This window comes from Prinia subflava, chromosome 1 (assembly GCF_021018805.1).
Source record: "Prinia subflava isolate CZ2003 ecotype Zambia chromosome 1, Cam_Psub_1.2, whole genome shotgun sequence".
Classification (NCBI taxonomy): domain Eukaryota; kingdom Metazoa; phylum Chordata; class Aves; order Passeriformes; family Cisticolidae; genus Prinia; species Prinia subflava.
Window position 1 is genome coordinate 56518347 of NC_086247.1, and position 26118 is coordinate 56544464.

General features: G+C 37.1%; 1 protein-coding gene across 1 annotated transcript in view; it reads left to right on the plus strand.

Annotated features, from left to right (window-relative positions):
- DOK6 (docking protein 6) overlaps window positions 1-26118 on the plus strand; it is a 239593-nt gene that overhangs the window by 94863 nt on the left and 118612 nt on the right. Inside the window, exon 3 of the mRNA XM_063397353.1 lies at window positions 22960-23074. Within this exon, the coding sequence (XP_063253423.1) occupies window positions 22960-23074 (115 nt within the window). The remainder of the gene's footprint in view (window positions 1-22959; window positions 23075-26118) is intronic.

Here is a 26118-nt window from a genome sequence, read left to right on the forward strand (position 1 = left end):
ATACTCTCTGCTTTCTCTATCATTCACACTTCTGTGATGGGAAACAAGATATTTGAGCATGAGTTCTTCTTTCTGTCTCGTAAGTTACTGTTATCAGTCTGTGAGTAGACTTCATGTGGCCTAATGCTAAAACAGGGCAGGGATCTGTGTTTGTACTATTGTCTTCCATCAAGTCACAGTTAGCTTTTTGACATATCAACGTTAGATATTCCATTAAACCTATCAAGTTGAAACACAAAGATGACTTAACCCAGGGCCACGCAGCAAGCAGTGAAAAAGTGTGAACGTAAGCATAGATCTGTTGAAGGCAGATGTGATGTTTTTACCATAAAACTAAAAATTTGCCTTCAAGTTCCAGTAGCCAGGCTGCTCTACCATGAGTCCCCTGTGGGGACACAAATCTTGCCAGCAAATCATGTCCAGCATGAGCTCCTCTCTCCATGTGTCCACAGGCCAGGAGCCTGCTCCAACATGAGCTTATGATGTGACCACAGTTATTTTGCAAGGCTTTGGGGAAGTTTTTGTGTTGTTATCTTCTAATTCTTTTTTGAGCCTTTTATTCCTGTAGCATACTTAATGTGTTAAAGGACTCAGAAAGACTTTATATGTTGCTTGTCAACTGTCATCATTGCAGAAAAATGAGAGGCAGAAATTGTTTGAGAAGCTAAGAAAATATCGTAGACACAGATGCAGCTGCGTGTTGTAATATTGATGGAAGAGTCACCCTTTGCAAATGGAAAGGAAGGGTTTTAGTCTTTGCCACCTGTCTTTTCCCCTCTTTTCCCTTTTGTGAGGATAGGAAGAAAAGAGAAAGAAATGGATATTCTTTCCCATTTAAAAAAGATAATGTGCTTCTGGCTGTAGAGAAAGAGGAAATGTATCTGTCCACTTGGATTATATCCATTTTCCAAATAAAGCCATGAAATCACTTCTGAAGGTATATTATCACAAAATAGAAACCCAGAAACTTACTCTCTGGTTTGATTTTTTTCCCAAGGATATTTTATTATTTCATAGTGATTATTCTCCTCAGTTGCCTCTACTCTGATAAATAAAATAGTGGTGAAGTAGATGTGCATGAGTTGTGAATAGTCATCAAGCATGACTATTGAGGGAACAGTGCAGGTTGTTATAGGATCAAATATAGTTATTTGATTGCTGCTGTTGGAGGAAAATACCCTGATTTTCTTTCTTTTTTTTTTTTTCCTAGAGCTGTTTATTGGTTCATGATATTTTTAAGTTGTTCAAAATGCATATTTATCTCTAGTTATTGCAAACTGTTAGCTCTGTCTTGAAATTCTCCATTTCCTTTCTCACTCAGAAAATTGAAAGGGGGCATATGGTATGAAAAGTTGAATATTAACTCTGAACACTGAGAATCAATGAAAAAAGGTATTAAATATTGAAGAGCCGAGACTTGGTACTTTTAAAGAAAGATTAAAATATAAGTTGCACGCCTGACTCCTTATGAAAGGACAACATGCATAAAGGGACAAAAGGCTCTGTTTTCTTGCTAATATTCTTATCAGACTATATATGTCGATCCTGAGATCCTTTTTCCTATACAACTTTCTTTGTACGTATTAGAAGAGGCTGGTGTAGAGGGGTACTCAGAATGCACTGTGTTTCTCTAGCAACTTATGTCCTTCAGACTTTTAGATCAGTCTAAGTTACCTTGGGAGAAGGCCTAGGAGTAGCACAGAGTTCGATTGTAATGTGCAATTTTTTTTAGCTTTATTTATTCAGAGATACAAAAGAAAATTTTATATCTCAAGTGGAAATATACCAAAATTTAATATCTTTGATTTATCTGTGTTCAAATCAATATTCAGGATCACAAATAGTATCTCGATATAAGTAACTCATCAAGGTTTCCACTTTTCTATGTTTGAGCTTAAAATGAGGCTCAAATGAAATTCCTCTTTAAAGTAATTTGCCAAAATGATTGTAGATTTCCTATACTTATGTAATAAACTTGTGTCCTGGGAAACGTGATTTATAGAAGGGGCTAAGCAAAGGGAAAAAAACAGAACAGGTAACACTAACTGGTAAAGCTGAGATAATTAAAAGTAGGGATTTTCTGGTTTACATGTACTAAATAAATAGACATTAACGAGTAAAAAAGCTGTTCTCTTTAGAAAATTGATTCCCCTCCCCCCACAGTATGCAGGCTATGTATGGGCTTATTTGCTATTCTGTAATTCTGTAAATTGCTGTTGTGCATTGCTTTGGTTTTGGTCTTTTTCACTACTAATTTTCTTACCATAAATAACAGTAATGGCATTAGTCCTAGACAAGTGCCTCCTAACAGCAACAGTACATATTACATTCATTAGCCAAAATGTGACCTCATCTCTTCCTTGCAGTTTCTGGTATCAAATTAAAACTTCTCATTACTGTAAATTTAGACCATTGCACTCTAGCTCAGGTAAGTTTATAGCTTAGCAGTTCTGTTTTGCCTTGAACATTCATTTTGGAGGTTGTGCAGAACAGCTGTGCTGACTCCCATTGCTCCCTCCAAAGAGGGGATAAAGTAGAAATAGCCCTGCATCCATGCCAGGGGTGGATATGTTTTTGGAAGCCACCCCTGCACAGGCAGAAAAGACCAAAACCAGACACCACAGCTTTAAAAGATAAACAAGATTTCTTATTTCTGTAGTAGAAGATATAAAGTATATAAAAAGTGAATTTTTCATGCTTTGGAGACATACGGATCAGGCAATACCAGTGCCTGTAACCTATTGGAAGAGGCTTTCAGGAGCATTAAAGAAAGTCAACACGGTTCAGTAGGAACATGAAGGTTACTAGAAACGAGAGGTCAAATCCAAATGATCTCGGAAAAGCATTACACTGGTGGCCAATAATTGTTAAAGCGGAATTAGAAAGAGCAACGCTGAGCTTGAAGAGCAACTAACCAAAATAGATTCTGACCCATCAGGATCAAAAATGTTGCCAAAGACCCCAGAATATGATGCAAATGTGCAAGAAAGAGAGTAAACATAAGCATTTTTGCATTGGGATGTACTGTGAAGAAAAGGGACATGCTTTTCTCCACAGTATGGAGGGTGCGAGTAGGGGTTCTGTAGACGCATCTTTGTGTTATAAACTGGATCATATTAGTGATAGTCCATAAATACCAAAATGGGAATCAACAAATAAGGATTTTTCCATTCCCTGTAAAGTTTCCAGTTCCATTCATGCATGCTTCCTGTTCACTTATAAATTAAATAGCCTTCTCATGAAGTGAAGGTGTTGGGAACTGGGTCTGTCCCTGACAAGATGGAGCTGTCTTAGAGCAAGACAAGCTTGAATCAATCTATCAGTGCTAGTGTGCTTACCCTTCAAATAAATAAATAGCGGACATCTGGCACAGAGATCAAAACTTACTGACTTAATCCCCCCAATCTGAGAGATGGTTTTGTTAAGGTTGCATAAACAACAGCTATCTCTAAGTTAGCAAGATTAAAGTAGGATAAGAGTTTAAGATCTATGTTATTTGTTTTTCCTGTCATTATGTTCGATTATGATGTGCTTTATATAAATCTGCAAATGCAAAAGGAAATAAATTGCAAAACATTTTAGCAATGACTTCTGATAGTCAAAATCGTATATGGGACAGATGGTGTTAAGCAGATTATATAATGTGTCCACAAAAATAGATAATAATCAAGAAAAAGAACAGCAGTAGCCTTCTAACTGTAGTTTACTGGATTTAATTTTTGACCAGGGCCACACAATGGTAGATACTTTACAATTTTATTTCATAGCTTGATCGTCCTGAAGAAACTTGTGGAATTCAATCCCGGTGATTTATGGCAAGACCTTGTATCTGCTGCAGCAGCTTCTTGAACACCTCTTGGCACGTGTGCACACAAATGCACACCCAGATAGTCCTGTGTGAGAAGAGGAAGGAGGGGACAGGTTCTCTTTGTGCAGTAGCACACAGTATGCAGGAACAATAAGATATTTGTTCTTCTACAGCAGAGTTCCTAGTCTCTAACTGAGATGACTTTAAACCGTGAGGTGCTTATTGAGGATAAATGAATTTGTGGTAACTTTGAAAACCACTGAATTTTGCCATGGTCATATATGTGCTAGCTCCCACAATTCTCAAATGTAATTAAAGCCCTGAAATGACAAATGCAAATACTTCTATATGGTAGTATTATCATAACCATAATCATAAGAACTTCTTTCTCGTTGTTTCCACTTAGTTGCCTTTGGGTTTTTTCTGGTTTGTTGTTTTCCTTCATGTTCTCTAGCCATTGCCAAGCTGCCTAAATAAAGATGCTTGTTTTTAAAGAAATGTGAACTAGCCTACTGTTTATTCTAGTTTAGTCCAAGAGTTCTGCTTTACTGCGGAGAATTTCAGATTCTTATGTTGCTCATGTTCACTACAAAGCAGAAGTTGTGCACATTTCCTTATGGACTTCTGTAATCTGGCATGTTACTATTATTTCTCAGGATACTGCATTATTTCTCAGATGCAAAGGTGTTCTTAAAAAGAAAAGTGGACAGCCACCAAAATGTAAATGTAATGTTAGGCCTAATTCTTGTCCTTTTTTTCAGATAAGATATATTAAAACACTTGATTTGCCTCTAAATTTAAATATTATTTGAATTCCCCTTCTGCAGGTTTTTTCTTTTTTCTTGGTATAATTGTTATGCTGTCTGTTTTTAAAAAACTCAAATTAAAAGCTGCCTGTTTTTGCTCTGCTGACCATTCTGCTTCTACTATTTGTTGGTTGATCTATAGTTCCTCAATAAATCTTTATTTTCTCATCTGGTTAGATTCACTAAAAAATTCATATGTGAGGAAAGCTAAATAGGAATACCTTATGAAGATCTGATCAAATTCACAGATGTTTGCTTTTAAAACCATCCCAGATTTCGAACACTTTTTCCTTTCCGCCTTCTCTTCTTAATAAGTATGATTTTTTTTCCTCAGAACTTCTTTCAAAAAAATTCAAAATAGTAATCTCAACGTAGTATTTTCCAGTGAACCCAATGAGTGTATATGTGTGACTACGTTAATTTTGAATAATATATTTCAAGTTTTTATCTGCAAATAATTAGGAATTTAAGATTTTTTTTATAATTCTTTGTTCTTTGAGGTTGAAAGAGGTTCCCAAATGTACTTTGTGTGGTTTTTACATCCCTATTTTGCCAAGTCTTCCAAAGCAGAGATAACTAAATCTTCCTGAAAATTATATCCTTATTTTTCCTCATTTTGACATGTAATTATCTTCAAATATTTGTTTACAGCACTTTCAAGTAATATCTTGTGGCAAAATCATGTGGCTGGTATGGGAAGGTTATGAAGGACATTGCTTCCACGCTATTACTCAGCCAATGAAATTAAAATTAAACCTATTTAAATGAATAACTGTTAGCAAAGTAGCTACATTTCTGTCACCAAACAAAAAGATTTGCAGTAATTATCAGATGCCTCTTAAAATATAGAAGTATTTGAACAACATGGTTGTTCAAAGCAAGCATTCCATGTACCAGAAAGCAAATTGCAGGAATAATTGGAGCTGTGCTGGTAATAAAGCTGTTAATAGAGTCTGAGCACATCAAAGGGCAGCATACAAACTAATAAAACAAAATCTTTTTCAACAAAGATTGTATCAAGGCAATAACATCTTCTTTCCTTAACAATGTAATGAAGAAATCTACAAGTTGAGCATGCGGACAGAACTTTGAAGTCCTACAAATATGGACTTAAAATTCAAAAGTGATCCTATGAGTCTTCCTGTATCCATTCATCCATCTAAACCTTTAAGTCACTAGGTATTAATTTGAAGTGTAAATTCATGGGTTAAATAATGAAGCAGTGTCAATGTGGGGTATTGAGTTCCTCAAGTGGCATCAGTGGCTCAATCTAAGTATCAAGGAGGGAAATAACAGTAGGAAAATTAAAGATAGTCTTTACTTATAACATAAAGCAACACCAAGACCTGTTATTGGTGGTTCTTACATGAACATCCATGTACACTTTAGTAGAGTAAAGTCATAGTAGTAGTTGAGTGTGTGTCTAGTTTGGCAGCAAAAAGGACACTCTGTTCTTACAAATCAGCTGTTTAAATGGAACAATCTACTCTCATTATATTAAGTATTAAAAGAAGCTGGAAGACCAAACCTTATTCTTGGAAAAAAATAATACTGAATAGAGGAGCAGTGTTTAAACATTTCAGCAGGAAGAGGAAAAAAAAAAATAAAGTAAAACTTCCAAAACGTCATTGAACCGCAGAACAATTCAGAACCTCTGGAGCCCATCTAGTTCAATTCCCTGCTCAGAGCAGCACCAGTCAGACCACATTGCTCATGGCATGTCCAGTTGTGTACTGAATATCTCCAGGACTGGAGGCTCCATGACCTGTAGAAAGCTAAACCAGAAATCTTGCACCTTATTTGGCCTGATAACCAAAGCAATAAAAGAGGCTGGGAACTCAATATCTGGAGTGCAGCTCTGCTGCAAAGGCCCCGAGGATCCCACTGGGCAGTGAGTTGAGCTGAGCCAGCTGTGTGGCAGCAATGAAGGCAAACCATGTCCTGGAAAACCTCAGCAGGAACATGGGCAGCAGCAGGAGGAGGAGTCAGCCTGGAAGGCTTCTCCATACTCAGCCAGACCTGTAATATTGTGTCTAATTCTGGTCCCCTCACTGCTCTATTCAATCAAGACAGGAGAAAAAAAACTCCAGAGAGAGTCAGTGAGGAAGTTGGAGGTTGGAGAACTTGAGGCAAGACTGAAGGAACTAGGTTTGCATTAGTGAGGAAAGAAGGCCTGGGGGCAACTAATCACAGCTTTCCAATTTTGTTAAGATGGCTGAAGTGTTCTCAAGTATCCTCAGGGGAAAAACAAGAGGCAGTGGGCAGAGGTTGCTTCAGGGGAAGTTCCTTGATACAAGGAATAGGAAAAGAATAGCCAACTGATGTTTAGAACAACTAAACCTGAGAACAGGCTAAGCAGAGAGGTCAGTATTTCCTCACTGGAAAGCTTGAAGACCTAGCTTGGCAAGGCCTTTTGTAACCTAATTGAGGAGCCTGCTTTCAAGGTGGACCAGATGATCTCCAGGGTTTCCATCCAACACAGACTTTTCTGTGAACTGTGAAGTTTATGTCACTAAAGTCCCTACTATAGCTCTTGGTATATCTCTGTGCTGCATGTACTGTGTCAAACTGGTCTTGCCCTCTCTTGAGTATATTTCACTGGTGGAAAAAGTATATTTAATCTTCCTAGTGTCTCTTAAAACAGTCTCAGGAGAACTTTTCTTTGAACTGCTCTAGTGTTATTGTTTTACAGTAGAGGATATAATGGTCTATCTGTCAGTTATGTGTATTCTGCTTTTGCCATGGAAATCTATCCATGTTTTGACAAAGTTCAAAGCCTTGCAAATCTGAATTTTGCGCATATTTTTGGAAGCACTTCTGACTTTGACAGCTAAAATATTTCATGTAATCTGTAAAGCTTTCAAAATGATGGAAATTCAGATAATTTTCTCTCCTGAGTAATGGAATATGTTTTCCCCCAGTTCATTCAGGGCTAAAGACTGGTATTCATTGTAAGAACTACTTATCATTTTTATAGACCAGTTCAGGGGCAGGTGTTTGAGGTCAGATCATGGAGCCATTGTCTGTATGTATATCCTCTGACACTTGGTCCCATGGAAAGGAAAATTGTTGACTTAAAACTTAAGAGAAAAAGTAGACCAAATGTTAGAGCATGAGAGAAAAATAAAGGAATAAATGTTCTAGCACTCTATAAAGCACCTTATCCTTTGGATAGCTGTGAGAAACACCAAGGTCGATGGAAAGCTGGCTGCTCAAATAATTGCTATGGGAAATGCTGAAACAAAGAATGGGATGGGGAGATTTTGAAGAAAATATGTATTACTAAAAAAAAATAAATCTATTTTAATTGACTGCACAAAGCCAGGGAGAGTGGTGCAAAGATAACAATCCCAACAATGAGAGGGAGGTGAGCAAGCAATCAAAGAGCATGGACATGGTCTGTCACTTCAGCTCAACTATACCTGGTAAAAAAAGTCTGTGCAGCAGGACAGGTGCACATTAACAGAAAGCTGGGAGAGATTGTTCAGGTTTTTACACCCAAGTAAATTGCTCTCCAATAACACTACCTCATTTGTTCCAGCAGCTGGGAGATATTCACTTCTCAGACATGGCCCAGGAGAGGCCAGTTCCAAAATAAGAAGAGCATGTGTTTGGAAGAGAGGGTTTCAGTAGCAGGAACCCTAATGAAGCTGGGGGATAGGCACTTAGGAGGAGAGAGACTGGAATTGAGGCCTCTGAAGCAGGTCCTTATCGCTCCTTAGGGGGGAAATAAAGAAAGAATTGAGCTAGAGTATAAAACAGCTGGCCTTGCTGTGGAGATTTTCACTAACCAAACTCCCCTTTTTAACGCAAGTGAAAAGAGAAATCTGGATATCTTAAATTCAAATCAAAAATTTAAAGGACATTTTTTTGACTTTCTTGTGTTTTCACCATGAAATTTCTTGTTTCTTCCCTGCCAATATAATCTACATTTCTCAGAAGCAGGGAAGGTGTAAAAGAAACTAAAATTTTGAAACCTTCTGTGTGAAATATACTTGTGTGATGACCAGTACAGAAGAACCTTGAGAAGTCAGCTCGTACCATGAAGTCAGAAAAACATTGTGAATTTATGACAGTCAAACAAATTTATAAAGCCTCTACTTAGCAGAATGTTATTCATCATTTATTCTGACCATGGTGAAAAATAGTTAGGGAAAATCAAATGCAATCATATCTTTATGACCATGTGTATCATAATATGTGTAGAATAGGTGCCAATAAACATAAAGTTATTTATTTGTCATAAGATACAGGGTAGGGAGGCCATAAATCAGACACAGTGGGGCTCACTGCCATAAACAAAAGAAAAATTGTAAACTAGGCCTATGGAACTAACAGTCAAAAGTAATATTGAGGTCTTCCTTTCCTAGCCTTCAGCACTTGATTCTACATTTGTATTTTTCCAATATTTTGTGCATCTATTTTCACTATTCAAGTGCAGAAAGTAGGTATGCTACATAAATAATAAAAGTTCATGATGAAAGTTAAAGACCTAATTATCTAGACTGCAGTTTATAACATTAGTAAAAAAATATGTACTGTGAGGATTTTATTTTTTCATAATGACAACATTTTCCCTCGAAGCCACTTTGAATTATGTGTCTGTTTTGCTGGGGAATATTTACCATATTGCTGTGGAAATGGGAAGAGGCATGGACCCTTCTACTATCACTCTAAAAGGAGGGAGACAGGTACAAACAGCAGGTTATGGTGTATGAGGGAGGGCCAACAAGTCTATAATTTGTTTTCTCTTAATAAGGGGAGATGAAATACAATGGCTTATGTGTACTAAGTTTCATTTTAGGTTTTGGGTTACTTGGAGTAAGGCAAGCTTTGGAATGTAAATAAAGTGCAATTTATTATGAAAATTAGCACAAAACTATCTAATTTTTACTTCTTCACAGAGGGAAATTTGAAATTCAAATCACTGGCTGATGAAGGTTATTAAAAATGCATTAGAGTTGAAAATGTAGCTGTATGTAATTGTCGTAACAGATACTCAAAATTAATTTATCCCCAATGACAATTAAGCTAAAAGAATTTTCAAATTATCAGCTAACAAACTTCAGTTAATTTTAGAAACAAATAAAATGAAAACATTTCATAAAGTCTGTAAAAGATCAAAACTATTTTAAAATAATCCTAAAAGAAGAGCTACATTTCTGGTTAGAATCATTCCTTTTATTCTCTTGCAAATTACTTCACTCTTGCAATTTTCTTTTACCTCAGTTTCTCTCTATTTCATTTTTTTCCCTTTAACCTTTTTCTCACAGAGAAGTCTGGACCACTTTGAGTGTGTACACACACATGCACAGGCATGGGCTGAATTTAGATTAAACTAAACTCATTCATTTTCCCTCTGTACCTGGTAGTTTTTCATCTAGCTGATGCATTTTCCTGATGAGTGTCCAGGGATCTCAGGTAGTCTGGTGCTATTAATACTTCCTCAGGAATATCTGAAGTGCCTATAATATATATGTTTATATTTAAGAGCAGCAGCAAAATGCCAGTTTTGGCATTGTTGTATTGGGATGGGAGTTATTTTTAAAGACACTGAGGCGTATATACAGTGTCTTTGAAAATCAACAGAGAGGAAAGTTTTTCTAAATGATACTACTTTTGTGGTGGGTGTGTAAGCATTAAGGTTCTCTGAAAATGAGACAAACCAGAAACTGTTGGCTAGTGGATATGTCTGTGGTTGTGTTTGTGGATGTGCACACATGGGCTTGCACCACTTGCTGCTGTCCATGGCCAGCAATGTGTCCGAGCCCCCAGCTGAGTCCTGTGCTTTGTGTGTATTCCTCCCCTTTGGCATAAGGTGACAAAGCCAAGAGTAAGGAATGCAGAGACAAAGATGTCTCTTCTCTTTTCCTGGCTAATGTAATTTTTTTTTTTCTGAATATACCTCTTGATAGTTCAGCAGATACTCAGCATCTGAGAGTCCTTCAAATCTGCATCATGAATTTGTTCTCAACTGTGATTTTTTTCCCCTGTGAGTGTGATGTTAGAGGTAAGCCAGCCTTTGTCACCTGCTTCTGACCCCAGTCTCCCCCATGGTTTCAAGATCTGGCTAAAGGGAGCTACAGCTGAAATTAAAGGCTTTCACAGATTGAAACAGATAGGAAGAGGAATTACACCTGGGGCTTGGCCACTGGCATCATGTACAGCATAGATACAGGCATAATAATTTATGTGTGTTGAAAGCATACAGTTACTTGTATCCTCTAACATTCCTGACCCAGTTTGTCAATGCAGTGAGAGATTTGGTTAGGGTTTTAACTTGCAGTTTAGCAGGAAGAATTATACATACACATCACTTACAGCATTCAAGTGATTACTGCATGTAAGTGATTTGTTTTCAAATTTAGTCTATGTTAATAAACACTTATTTTTAATTGAGCTGATCTAACAAGATAATTTTGGAAACTAATGCAAGACAGCTGATTTAAGTAAATTGAGAGGAAAGGTGAAAGGCAATTTTGGAAAAATATGTTTCTCCTTTTCGTTCTGCTCAAAGACCAGTAACATATTCCTTTTAATTAATCAATATCTTTGGGTCAAAAATAGAACAGATCTGGACATAATCATGTACTTTGGGAATGTTAAAAGTGAAAACTGTGAAAACTGGATACGGTTTCTAACTGTCCAGTGTATTTTAGTCGCCTCACAAAGACATTAACACTCATCTAATGATCTAATGTTCATAGTGAAATACTGTGTAATTGTTGTTTGCATGCCTACAAACTCTAGCAGTAATTTTGATACTGAAAGCATTTTTTTAACTTGCAGTTAAAATTTGAAAGGATAATTGTGAAACCTATTTTATTTCAGTTGTGAATCATCTTCCTCCTCTGCCAGCTCCCTCTAGCATGATGTTATTTCTCATGTGTGCACCTGGGTTGCAAATTAGAAAATTTGTGTTGTTTCAGTAGTAAGGCATTAGTATAAATTTTGTTAACACTCACTTTTACAGAAGGCTGTATTTTGTCCCTTTTATTTTAATGCATACACAGTAGCCCTAGTAGTCAAATTTCTCTTCAAAATGAAAGGTTAGATTGGAAAACGTATTTCAAAGGATCCTTAGGATAGCAAGGAAATGAGATTGAGGAGAACTGGGATTTTTGTTCTGTAAATGAATATTTGTACAAATACCCCGTGAAGTGTGAATGCATTTTTTCAGTACATATTTAAAAATCCTAATTAAAATGTTTGTTAAGGGAATAGGTCCATGTGCACATGAACTGATCAGATTTTAACTATCACTTTCAAATGCCAGGCTACCAGCCAGAAGCAGAATAATCCCAGTGGGCTGGTTGATTTTCTGGGGTAGGCAGCAGCTCAGTGCTGCCAGTATTACAGCAGCACGGCTTGAGAGAAAGTAACTTGGCTTGGAAAAATCCCTACATCTTTGTCTAGCGAAGGCACCTGATATGACTTTAATATGCTTACTCTACCTTGGTAGGTTTGATTTACCAACACTGTCAACCAATTTAACATTTAAAGTGGCCCAACAAACCTAGTGAGGGAATATTGTTTTCCATCCTTAGTTTTTTTTAGATTTCACAGAGACAAAATTAGGAGTTTGTAACAGTTTATATGGTGAGCAGCTCGGTTACAGAACACCATGAAACTGGGTACCCAGGTTGTAGCCCATATGAAAGTCAGCTTTTCTAATACTTAGAAATAGTAAAGACTTAAAGAATGGAGAGAAGTTTTCTTTATAGCCTTTAAAATTTTGAGCCTGCTTTGCCCTTCTCCTAATCCTAGTCTCAATCCCATTAGCTTTATTTTAATTGGATTTTTCCCCTCCTCTGCTCCAGTTATAGCAGAGGAAGATGAGTAGATGGTTTTTGTGAGTGCACTGCCATTTTAAAGTTGTATATAGTAATATTTTTTCTTTCTCTTACCTTTATTTAAATTTCGAGAAATTAAAATAATTTTATTTTGTATTCAGTCTAAATTTGCATAAAGTCATCTTGATTTTCTAAAAATGCTGAAAAATTCAAGCGTTCATTTTTTTTAAATCTCAGTTTTATCTGGAGGATAAGAAGGAATTATTCGTTATCCTTCTTCTATCAGATCTACATATTTCTTCCCATCAAAGTTTTCTTATTTGCCCTGACATTACTGCCTTATACTTAGCCTGATTTATTTTAAATATATTCATTAATTCTGCCAAGATTTGGTGTTTTTTATTTTTATGATGTACTTTTTTAGTTAACAGACAAGATTCTTACTGTTTTTATAGGTGTGGTGTCCTTTTAGTGCTTAGAGGAATGAACATTTACTTGCTTTCTTAACTTCTGGTTAAGAAGTTTCTTAAGCACTTACTCCTCTAAAATAATAGCAGTTGGAACCTGCCCTAGAGGCATAATATGGAGGTTGATATGCCACTCCTTGGCAAAAGTCCTGGAGAGTGTTGTTACCATAACAACTCATAATCCAAGGGTAAATCCACATGCAGAGATGGGGAAAACTCTTCTGTTCTCTTTCTGAATTGTTTTTTCCCTTTTATGACCCATTCTTTCACTCCTCTGATCTTGGGATTTCTCTTCTCCCTTATTGTGTTCCTCATGTAATCTTGTGGTTTAAGATTTGCTATTCTTTCATGAAATATTTTGGTGGGGTTTTTTTTCCTTTTTTCCCTGCCTCTTAGTACATTTTAACCTTAAATTCTGTTCTCCAGTCTCATGCATCTCCTGCTCCTATTGCTGGTTTTGTGCAATATATGCTAATGTCATGGAAACATGTTTCATTTTAAATACTCTGAATGGCCTAATCCCATAAGGGTTTGCCCAAACCCACAAAGGTCCAAATATGCTTGCAGGTATGTCAGCATCCCTTTCTTAGACTTACAAGTTATTTCTTATGAAGAGTTCTCTTGTCCAGCTCCTGCTCACAGCAGAACCACCTCTGAGGTCCAAGGTCTGAGCAAACGTGGTTGCACAGGGCAATGTCCAGTTGAGTCTCCAAGGATGGAGATTGCAGAGCCTCCCTGGGCTGCCTGTCCCACTGCTGGACTGTCTTTGTGGTGGAAACATCACTTCTCATATGCAGCCTGAACATCTCTGGTCTCAGGCTATGCCCATTGCCCATCTTGCTCCCCCCAGGCCCAGTTGTGAGGAGCCTGGCTCCATCTCCTCCATAACCTCCCTGCTGGCACTGGGGGACTGCAGTTAGATGTCCCCAAAGCCATCCCTGCTGCAGCATGGCGCAGCTACTGCCTTCAACCTCTTCCTCAGACAGGGCAAGTGGTCCAGCTCTGACTGTCCTGGGGACCCTCTGCTGAACTCACTTTGTCATATCAATTTCACTGGAGTCCCAAAACTGGGCAGAGTATTATAGATGTGATCTAATGAATACAGAGTAAAAAAAAGAAAAAAAAAAAAAAGTCACCTCCCTTAATTTATGGCCTGTGCTTCTATTAATGCAGCCATTTCCCCAGTCCCAAAGGTCTTCATGCTTTCCAGGCAGCACACTGCCTTTTCTTAAGAGCCCAAATCACATCCAGCTCCATTCAAAGCTATGACAAAACTTCTGCTCTGTGGCAATTGGATTCAGCAATGGTGAGGGAGCCGCTGCTAGCTGCAGATAGGATGACTGAAAGCTGAGCTGGAGGCAGGTGTTCAGATGCTTTGAGATCCTGTCTGTGGTCCTTTGATCTATAACGAGCCAACATCTCCTGTTCTCCTTTTGCAGACTGCAAGCAGCATATAGGTACCTCCTTTTCCCTTTTCTTGCTGTGATAGTTGACATGGCTCTTGCTCTTTATATCATCTCTTGTTGTTGTCAGGCTGTTTCTGGTTTAGGGTGTTTCTTTACTGTCTGGGCATCACTCATTGGAATCCCTGCTCCTTGCCCCTGTGTTGGCTTTTTGCTCTGTCACATTACTGCTTGTGTGATATTACACAACAGATAGTCCTATGTGGGCCATTATTAAGAAATAAGAGGATAAATTATTGCATTTTATAGTTCTCTCTTCTGCTTCTATTTTGTCTAGTTAGAACTTAAGTGACAGGAAGGTAGTGTGCAATGCAAAACAGAAACCCATTTATGTAAATTCAGACCTTTTCCTCTGCACAGGCAATTTCCAGGACTCTGCACAGTGGAAATAACATTCAGTAGATGGAATTGCAGAATCATTTTGCTCCCAGTTTCGTATGGGAGCCACATGTTTGGAAGAATTCAAATAAGATATAACCCAGAATGGAGGACTTAGGATTTTATTCATGATTTTTGTGGTTTTCATCTCTTTTGGACCTCCTTTCTTGTTTACTGTGGAATTGTAATTTTTGTAGTGATGCAAATATAATAAGTGATTTGGAAGTAATATTTGGAAGTAATTGTGGAAGAGTTATCTCATCTATTTAGATGTACAATTTGAGCACCAGACCCCATGATGTGTTATATGTGTACAGCCTTTACATTTCCATGTAATATAAAAGGTAATCCTAGATTTTCAGCTGCCTGACTAGAACAGATTTTTAGTACAAGAAGCAAACAAAAAAAGTCCAGTGTATGTCAATAGTGTTGTAGACTAAAGAGAAAGTGTATTGAATTGTTCCTAAAATCTTTCCTCTTTGAAAGAAGCAAATATAGTTCCAAAGAAAGTAATCAGAGAAGAGAAAAATTGCATTTACTGTTAAGAAACAATGCATCTCAGTTAAGATGAGCCTTTGTTTCTATTGTCTTTTGAAATTTAATAGCTTTTCACCTATAAGCGTAGCTAAGATACTGAAATGATAACAAAACACCCAAATATTTTTAAGGATAGATGTTTTAAGATGCATTCACAGTAACAGTTTCATAATATAAAATATTTTGATAGTATAATGAAATTGTGATCTAGTAATTATTTCCTGTTGTTTGCCTAGGTAACAAATGCTCTTTCCAAAAGAAGAATTTAGGTTGATAGACATGCAAGGGCTAAAGTTTTTAGAGAGACCAGAAGTTTGTACTGGAAATCTCTTATCTGATCTTTTCTGGCTAGACAGAGGTTACTGACCACTTCAAGCCTGGGTGTGCTGTTCAGAGATTTTATTTTCCATATAACAACCCTAAATAATTTCCTTGATCATCAGCCTATACCTGTGTATCCTGCTTGGATTTAGGTTATGGTTTGCCTGCCACCAAAGGCTTTCTCATATTAGTAGTTTTCCTGCACTTGAATTATTTACTAGAAATCTGCAGCATGACTTTAGTGAAATTGAATTACAGTTGCTGTAGCTAGAGACATGCGGAGTTAGACTTCTGAAATCTATCAGGATGTTTTTCGGATGGTTTCCAAGTCTCTTGGCACAGATGTGCACTAAAACTAATACAGACTAATCGTTTAGTATTTCTTGTGTCTCAGTCCCCTGGCATCTGACAATGCTTGCACAACCTGGTAGGGAGTAAGGAATTGAAAGAGTTTTGTATTAGTGTCAAATTTAGGATCTTCGTACACAAAGGTGACTTCAAGTTTCTGTGAAACTCTCAGGTTAAAAGTTATTATCATAAGGCTTCAAGCAAATGAAGATTTATATTTTTTTTCAAAGTAAGGGCATAAACCAAGTGCTTCGTCTGATCCTCTTGCCTTTTTGACCATATTGCATGATATTTGTTAACTGTTGGTTCCTTCAGAGGAGTCCTTCTCAGTTTCTTCTCTTGTTTTTAAGGTTGGTGCACTGCTCTATATTTTATTAATTTGGTTTTTGAAGGTTGATCCTCCCAGATGTGGCTAGACAGTATTTACAAGGTGTTGATAATTATGGACTTTGCTATTCCTATGTAACATTTACTAAAGGAGGCAAGTGGAAGTTCTGTACGTGGTGTTCTTTCAGATGAGATGTTACACCAACACAAAACAATTCAAAGTTTTGGGCTTATCTCCAGACCAGGATAAAGAAAAACCATGAGGATGAGAGGAAGTGCATTACTTGAAGCAATATTTAGATGATTCATGAGTGATCAAGTTACATGAGCAATAGTGTCAAAAAACTTATTATGGGATGTTTAGCATTCTAGTTCAGTGCTTGATATAGCTGTAAAAATGTATTAAATTTTGGTGAGCAATCCAAATATCAAAAAAAAATATTTCCAGATCAAGTGCATGTCTTTTCATCTGTTCTTACAAGGAATCTTTGTAACCAAAGATTTAACTGTGAGTGGAACCAAGTTGCAGTGACCAACGCTGATGTGTAGCCTTGAGACTCTGATGGAAGCCTAACCTGGTATAATTTTACAGGAGTGAGATGATGCCTGTACCAATCCTAGTTATCCTACCTGACAGCCCTTCAAGGCTATGTCCTTTTATCAAATAATAATAAGTAAAGAACTTGGATATCTCTGATACAGCTATGTCAAGCCCCATCCCCCCTCCACAAAGAAAGAAAAGAAACCTGTATAATATATGAAAAAAAAATCTAAAAGAAAGAAGGAAACCTTGGCAGATTTTGGTAACATGTAAGCTTAGTAGCTGTTCCACATCTTTTCATCAATCAGAGTAAAATTGACTGTCTAGAGAAAAAGCAAAAGTGGTTTTAAAGACTGATACAAGAAAAAAAATCCAGAAACCAACCAACCAAACAAACAAGCAAAAAACCCTAGGAAATGTATATGTGGGCTGTTGAGTGATGGACATATGAAGCAGGAATTATTGGTGAGGAGTAGGAGAACTGAGAATTGGTCCAGGTGCTAAGACTCCCTAGCACATACCACACTGAGCAACATATAGAGAATGGCACTAAATGATAGCACCAATGTCTACCAGAGAAAAGTCTAAGTTAACATGCTAATGGTAGTGGAGAGTTGTATGCCACAATCATAGCTTAACAAAAAAGGGCTTATTTCACCTACTGGAAGAAATCAAAGATAAGAAATCAGAAACAATCTACTTGCAAGTTCACTCCCTGAGCAGGCACTTAAGGATTTTATTCATTGTTGAAGTTAATTATTTTGTTCTAGAGAGTTACAAATGGGGGAAATAGGAAAACTGATTTTCAAAGTTTTGGTTTTTTGAGTTGTTTTCAGCGTTAACAAAATCTTAGGCAAACTGTAATCCCACAATGGGAAAATGCTCTTTTTTTTTTTTTTTTTTTTTTTTTTTTTTTTTTTTTTTTTTTTTTTGGTTAGTTTTTTGTTTTGGTTTTTTGTGGGTTTTTTTGTTTATTTGGTTGGTTGGTTTTGTTTTGTTTTGGTTTTTTTTTGGGTTTTTGTTTTGGTTTTGTTTTTTGTTTTTTTGTTTTGCTGGTTGTTGTTGTTGTTTTGTGGAAAGTCTAGGTAAGGCTCTTACATATATAATGGCACAGAAAAGTTTCCTTTTTTTATGTTTCTCTTACTGATATAAGGTTATCAATGGTCTAGGTAGTTTCAGAATGATATTTTATTTTTGTGAAGAACAAGAATATTTTCAGTGTATTAGACTGAATATTGTCAACAAATCCATTATAATACCACAGGGAGCAAATTTTGGTATAATGTTCCTAGCTTTAAAAAGTAGATTTAGCTAATGTACTACTCATAAAAAAATAGGGACTTTTTCGGGGTTTTTTTCAATTCTATTAGTATTTTAAAACCACCTTAAAAATCTGCAAAGTGATGTTTTAAATTATTTCAAAGTAGTATGATTGTTATAAGTTTGGGTTTTGCCTTTTCAGTAGCTTTGAAACTTTTCCCCCTTTTAAAAATGCTTATTTATTTTTGTGGGGGTTTTTTAAGTAATAGATAAAATTTAAGCCACAGTTTTAAAAATCCCTGAGAAAAAGCAATCTGGTTTCCAAGGCAAAATTCATTTTTTACTTTATACAAGATAATATACTCTCAGGTATATATATTTTTAATTGCATGTGTTTAGCAAGTAGAGAAATGACTCGTGCTCAAGTGGTATTAAATCCAGAACTCAGAATTTCATTAACTTAATTCTCTATCAATGGGAGGCTAGAATTTCACCATTTTGCCTCTGTCTTTTTACTCAGATCCTGAAGGGAAGCATACAGTACATTTTGAAAAGATGAACATTGAAGCAAATAGTCATCTCTATTTGATATTGAAAATTACATAATCAACAGAAATACTGAGGTGCTTATTTGATAGTATGGCGTTTCTAGTTGTTAGTGTAAATTTGTGTTCCTGAAATGCTCTCATTTCTATTTCTGTTTGCTTGCCCAGTAAAATTATACTTCCTAAAATCTTTATAAATTTCCTATGTCCTCAAAATGTTGTAGCTAAAATTATTTCCTTCAGTGCTTGTAAAGCAAAGCATTCCAATAACAGAGATATGATTTTTGAAAAAAAAGCCTAACTGGCAGAAAGGCTTTGGCCGCCTATGTTAAACCACTAAATTATTTGAATAGAAAATGCGTGTTTCACAATATCTCATAGTAGTTTCAAATAGGTCAATTTTTTAATGGAAAGGTGTGCACAAGAGGGATATGATTTCTGTGTGAGATTACAAATTGCTCAAAAAACTTTGTCTTAAAGAAAGAAGGTGAAAGTCAGGGAGTTTGGAAGAGGCAATTCATTTGTCTGTCACATCGGAGTTATAAGAAGTTTTGTGCTGTCTAGGGAGGTCCTATGATTCCAGAGACAAAGGAAAATTGAAATGTGTTTACAACAAATACCCTTTTTTCCTGCATGGAGACTATTTTTCTTCACTTGCCTGGCATGTTGTTCATCTTAGTCTCTCATATGGGCACCAAAAAGCAGCTCATAAGAACTTGGCAGTGTTTTCATTGTCTCTTTCAGACATTAAATTCCCACCAGCAAATAAAATAAAATTCTGTTGTATGTACATTTTGTGCTGACAATATTCCTGAGTGTGTGATGGATGTTGCATAAGTGACTATATTAAACAAGGCAGGATTAATGTAGTGATCAATAAGATGACTCAAAAAATCACCTTTACAGATGGTCATGTGTTTGTACTTAGGTATGCCTGTATTTATGTTTCAAACAAAACTATCAAAACTTTGTAGCTTTAGTGCCAGGAATGTAATATTTTGGGCTCTATTATCATCTTATAAGTATTGCAGGATCTCTCAGTAATCTGTAACACTCCAATATTAAGAAAAAAAGAATAGATATCTACTATGTAACAAAGACTAGAAGAAGGCTTAATATGCCTTGTCACTATTCAAAGCAATTCTATTTCCTTTTCTGCTATTTCAGAAAGAGAAATTTTCCCTTTTAAGTACAGCAAAATTTAAGGCACCTTTTTCTGCCTGGTATGTACTGTCACACATACACACACACATGAAAATGTCTCTTTCTGTATCAATTGCTTGTGTAAGAATCACTGAAGCTTTTCCCTTCTATTAGTATTTTACCTTTCCTATTGCACTGCCAGCTATATTTTTCTCTTTAATAATAACCTGAACTTTTTTGTGTCCCAAATCCTCTTAAATATTTTGTTCCTATATCTTCCTTTTTAGCAAGACTAGTAGATCTGTACCCTGTCTCTGACTTCAGGGCCTTCTATGTCTTCAAAATTCAGTAATGACTTATTGATTTGGCATTGTTCCCTCAGGTTTTGGATTCTAGAGTCTGCTCTCTCCTCTGTCTACTGATGCTTTCTTTCCCCCTTTGGGGGATTTCCTTGAGATTAGTGTTTTGGGTGAGTCATAGGAGCCTTCTCACACATTAATTAGTTTACCATGCATAGATCAAGGAAAATCAACAGATATTTCAGTAACTTCTTTAATGGGACAGGGATGTTTGTGGTATTCAGCTCTTCTTTTCCTCCAAGACAGAATATAATGTGAAATATATGGATTCTTACAAAGCCTTGAAAATGCATGATGAAAGTAAAAATTATGAGATATTAGGAACCAAATGGTGAGGCAAATATTCCACCTGTGTCCAAAAAAAGGCCAAAAGGTCAGCCTGGAGAATACAGAGAATTCTGGCAGTCAACCAAAGGTCTACCTGGAGAACTTCTGGCAGTCTTACTCTAGCCTATTAGAAGAACTCTGGAGTGAATCGTATTAAAATATATTTCCAGACATGTAAAGGAAAAGATAGTATTTGGAAAAGGCAGCATGGATTTACCAGGTGTAAATCATGCCTGACCAGTAAGATTGCCATTTGTGATGTGTGATGAGAAGACCTTTAGCAAGGTTTTTCACATTTTCTCCCATGATGTTCTCAATTTGAAGTTGGGACATTGTTATTTATGCGCAGCTAGATGTCTAGATGGTGTAAAGTTGGTCAGCTAGTCAGACCCAGGAAGTTGTGCTAATGAGTTGTAACCTACTTGGAGGTCTGTAGCAAGTGTGGAACTGCTGCAGTCTGCACTGGGACCTCTCTTGGTATTGTTATCAGGGACCTGGAGGAAATGAGAGAGCTGCACCAACTGTGCAGAGAGCAAATTGGGAAGGATCAGTTGATATGCTTTTGCTAGTCATATCAGTTGATATGCTTTCAGGCTACCTTTTCAGCAACCTGAACAGGCTGGACGAATGGGCTGACATGGACTTTGTTAAACTGAATAAGGGCAAAAACCAGGTGCCAGCCTGGGCATAGCAGAGCCCCTGCTATGGCACAGGTTTGGGATTGGCCTGCAGGTAGAGCTCTGGATCTTGGTGCCTCAGCCAGCAAAGCCCCACAGGCTGTATGGACAGAACTATGGCCAGTCAGTACACAGAATGATTATTCTCCTCATTTTAGCACACATTTAACTGTATTTATGCCATATGCATTTTTGGCCCACCTGTTACAACAAAGATATTGACTGGAGCGAGTTTTGCTGAAAGCTGTCAAGACAGACTCTAGAGCAGTCTTCAATTCTGGTCTCAAGTTTGTCAGCACATAACACATTCCACTTCATGCTTTGTCTCAGCTTCTTTCGTTGGCTTGAGGCCTCTCCCTGCTCATCTGCTGTCAATATTTTATTGAAATGTCTTTGCCCCAACATGTTCCATTTCTTTACTGCACCGTGTAAAATCTCTTCTGCTTTAAAAACATTATTCTCAGCATGTGAAAAGGAATGCTGAAACTGTATACTAGGAGCATAACAATTACAAAACAAACAAAAAACTCCCACCTACATTCAGTCCATTTTTTCTGTAGTCATAGATGTCCAAACTCATATGGATGACATTTTTCTAGAAATTAATTCTGCCTGAAGCAAATGTCCTGCCTGAGAAAAACTAACTCTGAACAGATAAAGTTTGCCCAGAGTTCCAAGAAACTGAGAAAAAGATTTTATAACATGAAGTGTTAAATCAGTTTAATGTAGGTTGGGCCACCAGCTCTGGTTGAAATAACATATTTTTCTTCCATTTTTGTTAATTGTAGTTATATAATTACATGAAAAGAAAATGGAAATAGATTGAATTTTTTATGTTGTAAATTTGCTGCAAGAGTATTTTATTTTTAATATTCTAAATTTTGCATTTTATAGTTGACATTTCTAAATATTGCAAATCCTTAGAAAATCAAATAAAAGTTTGAGTTCTTTTGAGGATGACAGATACATTTTAAAGACACGTAAGGATCTATCCTTACAAATGTAGTGATACTATTTGATGTATTAGTTGAGTAACCTCTGTTAACTAATGAAAAACTGTTCTTCCAACATTAGGTTTTCTATTTGATGCAGATTCTGAAACTGATCCAAGTTTTATGAGTATAGAAGTTGAAAAATAGATTATACAAAATCCCAAGGCTGAGTTGATGTCATTTTAAACTGTTTTCATGTAGGACTTTACTAAAGAAACAGTTTTGTGGAAATTTATTAGAGAAATAGAGTTATAAGAGTTAAATTTTGCAACTTAAGACTCTACCTATTTTATGGGGGTTTATTTATCAATTGCAAAGCTTATAAATATAAATAACCCTAGGGGTTTAGGAATGGTACTCCCCAGTTTAGCTCTCCCACAGGGATTTAAAACCACACTGCTGCTCTCTCGCTCCCCCCTTCCCCTCCCCTTCCCACTCCATTGGGATGGAGTCAAGAATTGGAAGCACAAAAGCTGAAAATCATGGGTTAAGAATGATTTACTAGAAACAGCAATGAGACAAGAAAATGAACAGTAGTAGCAGCAATATAAGCAGCATAAGGTATAAGACAAAGAAACAATTTACATGGAAAAGCCTGCAACAATACCTGGGTCTTCCCCGCCATGTTTTCTCCCCACTGGAAGAGAGAGTTCCTTACTCCATCCTCTGGCAGTGAGTGAGGTGGAATGGAATAACATCTGGGCCTTGCCACACACCTCTCCTGCTTCCTGTAAAAAATTAACCCTGTCCTGGCTGAAACTAGGACAGGGGAAATATAGTTTATGGTAAAAAATTGAGCAGCTAGAGGTTAATATTTTTATTTGTACTATTTATACACTGGCCTAAAATACTTTTCTTCATTTTAAGGTAACTGAGCTGCATAATATCAAAAACATAACCAGATTGCCTCGAGAGACAAAGAAGCATGCAGTGGCAATTATCTTTCACGATGAGACATCAAAGACATTTGCGTGTGAGTCAGGTAAGCAATTGGTGCTTCATCTCTAGCTTGAAGAAATCAAGTTACACATCAAAGTCTGGCTCAGATGAATTAACTCAAAATGCCAGATAGAAATTCTTAGCTTAAAGAAATGTGTGGTAAACAAAAAACTTTGGAGTTTTGGGGTTCAGGTCTTTTGGGGTGTGGTAGGGTTTTTTTTTTAATATATGTTAAGAGGTATTAGGAGTGTTACAGAACTCTTTTTTCCATTAATTTTCTTTGCATGCAGATGGTCTAAAGACTGGAGATTTCCTGCTAAACTTGTAAATCCTAGTAAAAAATAACCTGTGAGATGTTATTAAGTCAAGATGTGAAACATTCTTTTTGTAACAAGCTTTGCTATAGGCACTTACTAAACTAATAATTATCATACCATTGCAAGTAAGTGGCAAATACCAGCTAAAACCTTGGGATATTTTAAAGCAGGGTGTCAAGCAGCCTGTAGTTTGAATGACTCCATAGCATTATTACTAGACTAGCACAGAACAAGACTTGGGCATTATGCTACATAATGGCAGGTAGTTACTTGCAAGACACTGAACACTGCACTATTAAAGTGCATTATTTTCTTGTTTGAAAGTACAACTGTACACATCTGTGTCCTAGGGTATATTTTAGCAGAAATAAAGTTTTTAAAAATAGTGGAAAATTCTCTAATGATAAAGTTTATACTTTTTTAGTGACATATTTGAAACTGCATTTTAAAAGTTTATATAGATAATACTACATATATGTTGTTTTGGGTTTTTTTAATATATATAACATTATGTATATATGGTGAAGGGCCTAGAGGGGAAGCCATATGATGAGTGACTGAAGTTACTTGCTCTGAAGGAGACTGAAGGGAGGCCTCATTGAAGTCACAACTTCCTCCTGAGGGGAAGAGGAGGAGCAGGCACGATCTCTGCTCTGTGGTGACCAGTGACAGGACCTGAGGGAATGGCCTGAAGTTGTGACAGAGGAGGTTTAGGCAGGATATTAGGAAAAGCTTCTTCGCCCGGAGGGTGGTTGGGCACTGGAACAGGCTTCCTAGGGAAGTGGTTATAGCACCAACCTGACAGAGTTCAAGGAGCATTTGGAAAATACTCTCAGGCACATGGTGTGACTCTTGGCACTGTCCTCAGGGCCGGGAGTTGAACTCGATGATCCTTGTGGATCCCTTACAACTCTGGATATTCTGTGATTCTATATCAATATTATCATATAAACATTAAATAATGTACAGTCTAAATAATAAATCAAATACAGTGAAACAAAATCTGAGAAATGTGGAGGAAAAGTGTGAAAAGTCATAAATTATGTAGATTTTAGATCAATTATTGCAAACAGTGATTTCTACATTCTATCTTGAAAGACTGACAGCTTTGTTTGTCAATTAATTTAATTTTAAAGACACACATAGAAAATCTGTCTGTCTACAGTGGATTTAGGAGATCATTAGATAAGTAGTTCACATGCGAGATTTTGAATTCTAATGTGTAGGATTAATAGTGACTCCATATTATGTTTAATAATGGAATAAAAACATTTTAATTATATTCCAACAGAAGTGAAGTCAGTTCTGTGGAAACTTTGTCATTTGCCTACACATGCATTCCCCTTCTTTCCTAACGAGATTATCTTGTTCCTTCCCCAGAATTACAATGGTTCATGTATATTTGAAAAGAGTGACAGCCAATCATAACTTCAGAATTCTTTCAGCAAAGAAGCGACAAACTCAAGGAAGTTCAGCATGCCTGGCCCACATATCCCTTTCTTCTTAACCTTGAACCCAGTTGTAAAATCAAAGCACATGTATTTGCATGTATTTAAAATAGGTGCTAACAGGCTGTCAGTATGAGATGCTCTCCCGTTGGGCTCCATACAAAGGTGTGTTTTGAGTGGACAGAACCCTGGATGAAGTGGCAAACAAGTGGAGAGCCTGTGGACAGAGGTCAAATTTCAGACTAAGACAGGTGATGTAGTAGGTGTGTGCTCTAAACCTTCTCATCAATAAGAGAAGGCAGGTGAAGCAATCTTAAGGCAGGTGGAAAAATCCTCAGTCTCAGGCATTGGTATTCTTGAGTGACTTTAACCTCAGCAGTAACTACTGGAAGGCCAATAATGCTGAACACAAGCAATCCAGATTTCTGAAACAGATTGAGGACAATTTCTTGATACAGATGATCAATAGTGTGATGAGAGGAGATGTTTGTTCAGGGATGTGCCTGGCAGGATCCTGTGGATCTTTGAAGGGCAAAGGAGCCCAGGAGAGCCATCCAATCTGCAAGGACAGCATCCTCTGAGCACAAGAACTGTTCTCCCCATTCTCAGAAGACAAGCTTTACAGAAGACGAGTATGAATCCACATGGAGCTCCTGACTCAGCTCAGACACTAAAAAAAACCCTACAATAAAGCAGAGACAGACTACTTGGGAGGCATACAGAGGCACTGCCTATTTATGTAGGAATGGAGTTGAGCAAGTGCCAGCTCAGGGAAGTGCAAGATAGAAAAGGTTTCCTAAAGTACATCAGGAGTAAAATGAAGGGTAAGTAGGCATGGCCCTATTGCTTGCTGGAACAGACGGTGTAGTGACAAGGGTCCTGATAAAGGCTAAGGTACCTTCTATACTGTGGTTTTCACTTGCAAGGCTTGTCCTCAGGCCTTCCAGGTCCCTGAGCCCCTGAAGGTGATGCAGTATCCCCAGCAGAGGAAGGCATAGTCAGGCATAACTTAAATCACTTGGATTTCATACATAACGTAGTGGAACTTGATTGTCAAGAATGACAAGAAGGAGGATCCAGATAACTGTACTCCAGTCAGCCTCACCTCAGTCCCTGACAACACTGTTGGAGCAAATCACACACCTGAAGGACAGCAAGGTGAAGGGGAGTAGAAAAAACCACTTCCAATACACAAATCATAGTTGCCATGATGAAGTGCCTGGCAAAAGAAAGGCAGTGGTTCTTATATACCTTGGGTTTAATGGTCTTTGACACCCTCTGTAGCTTCCTCCATAGCCCCCAAAATTGGTGGGGCATGGGAT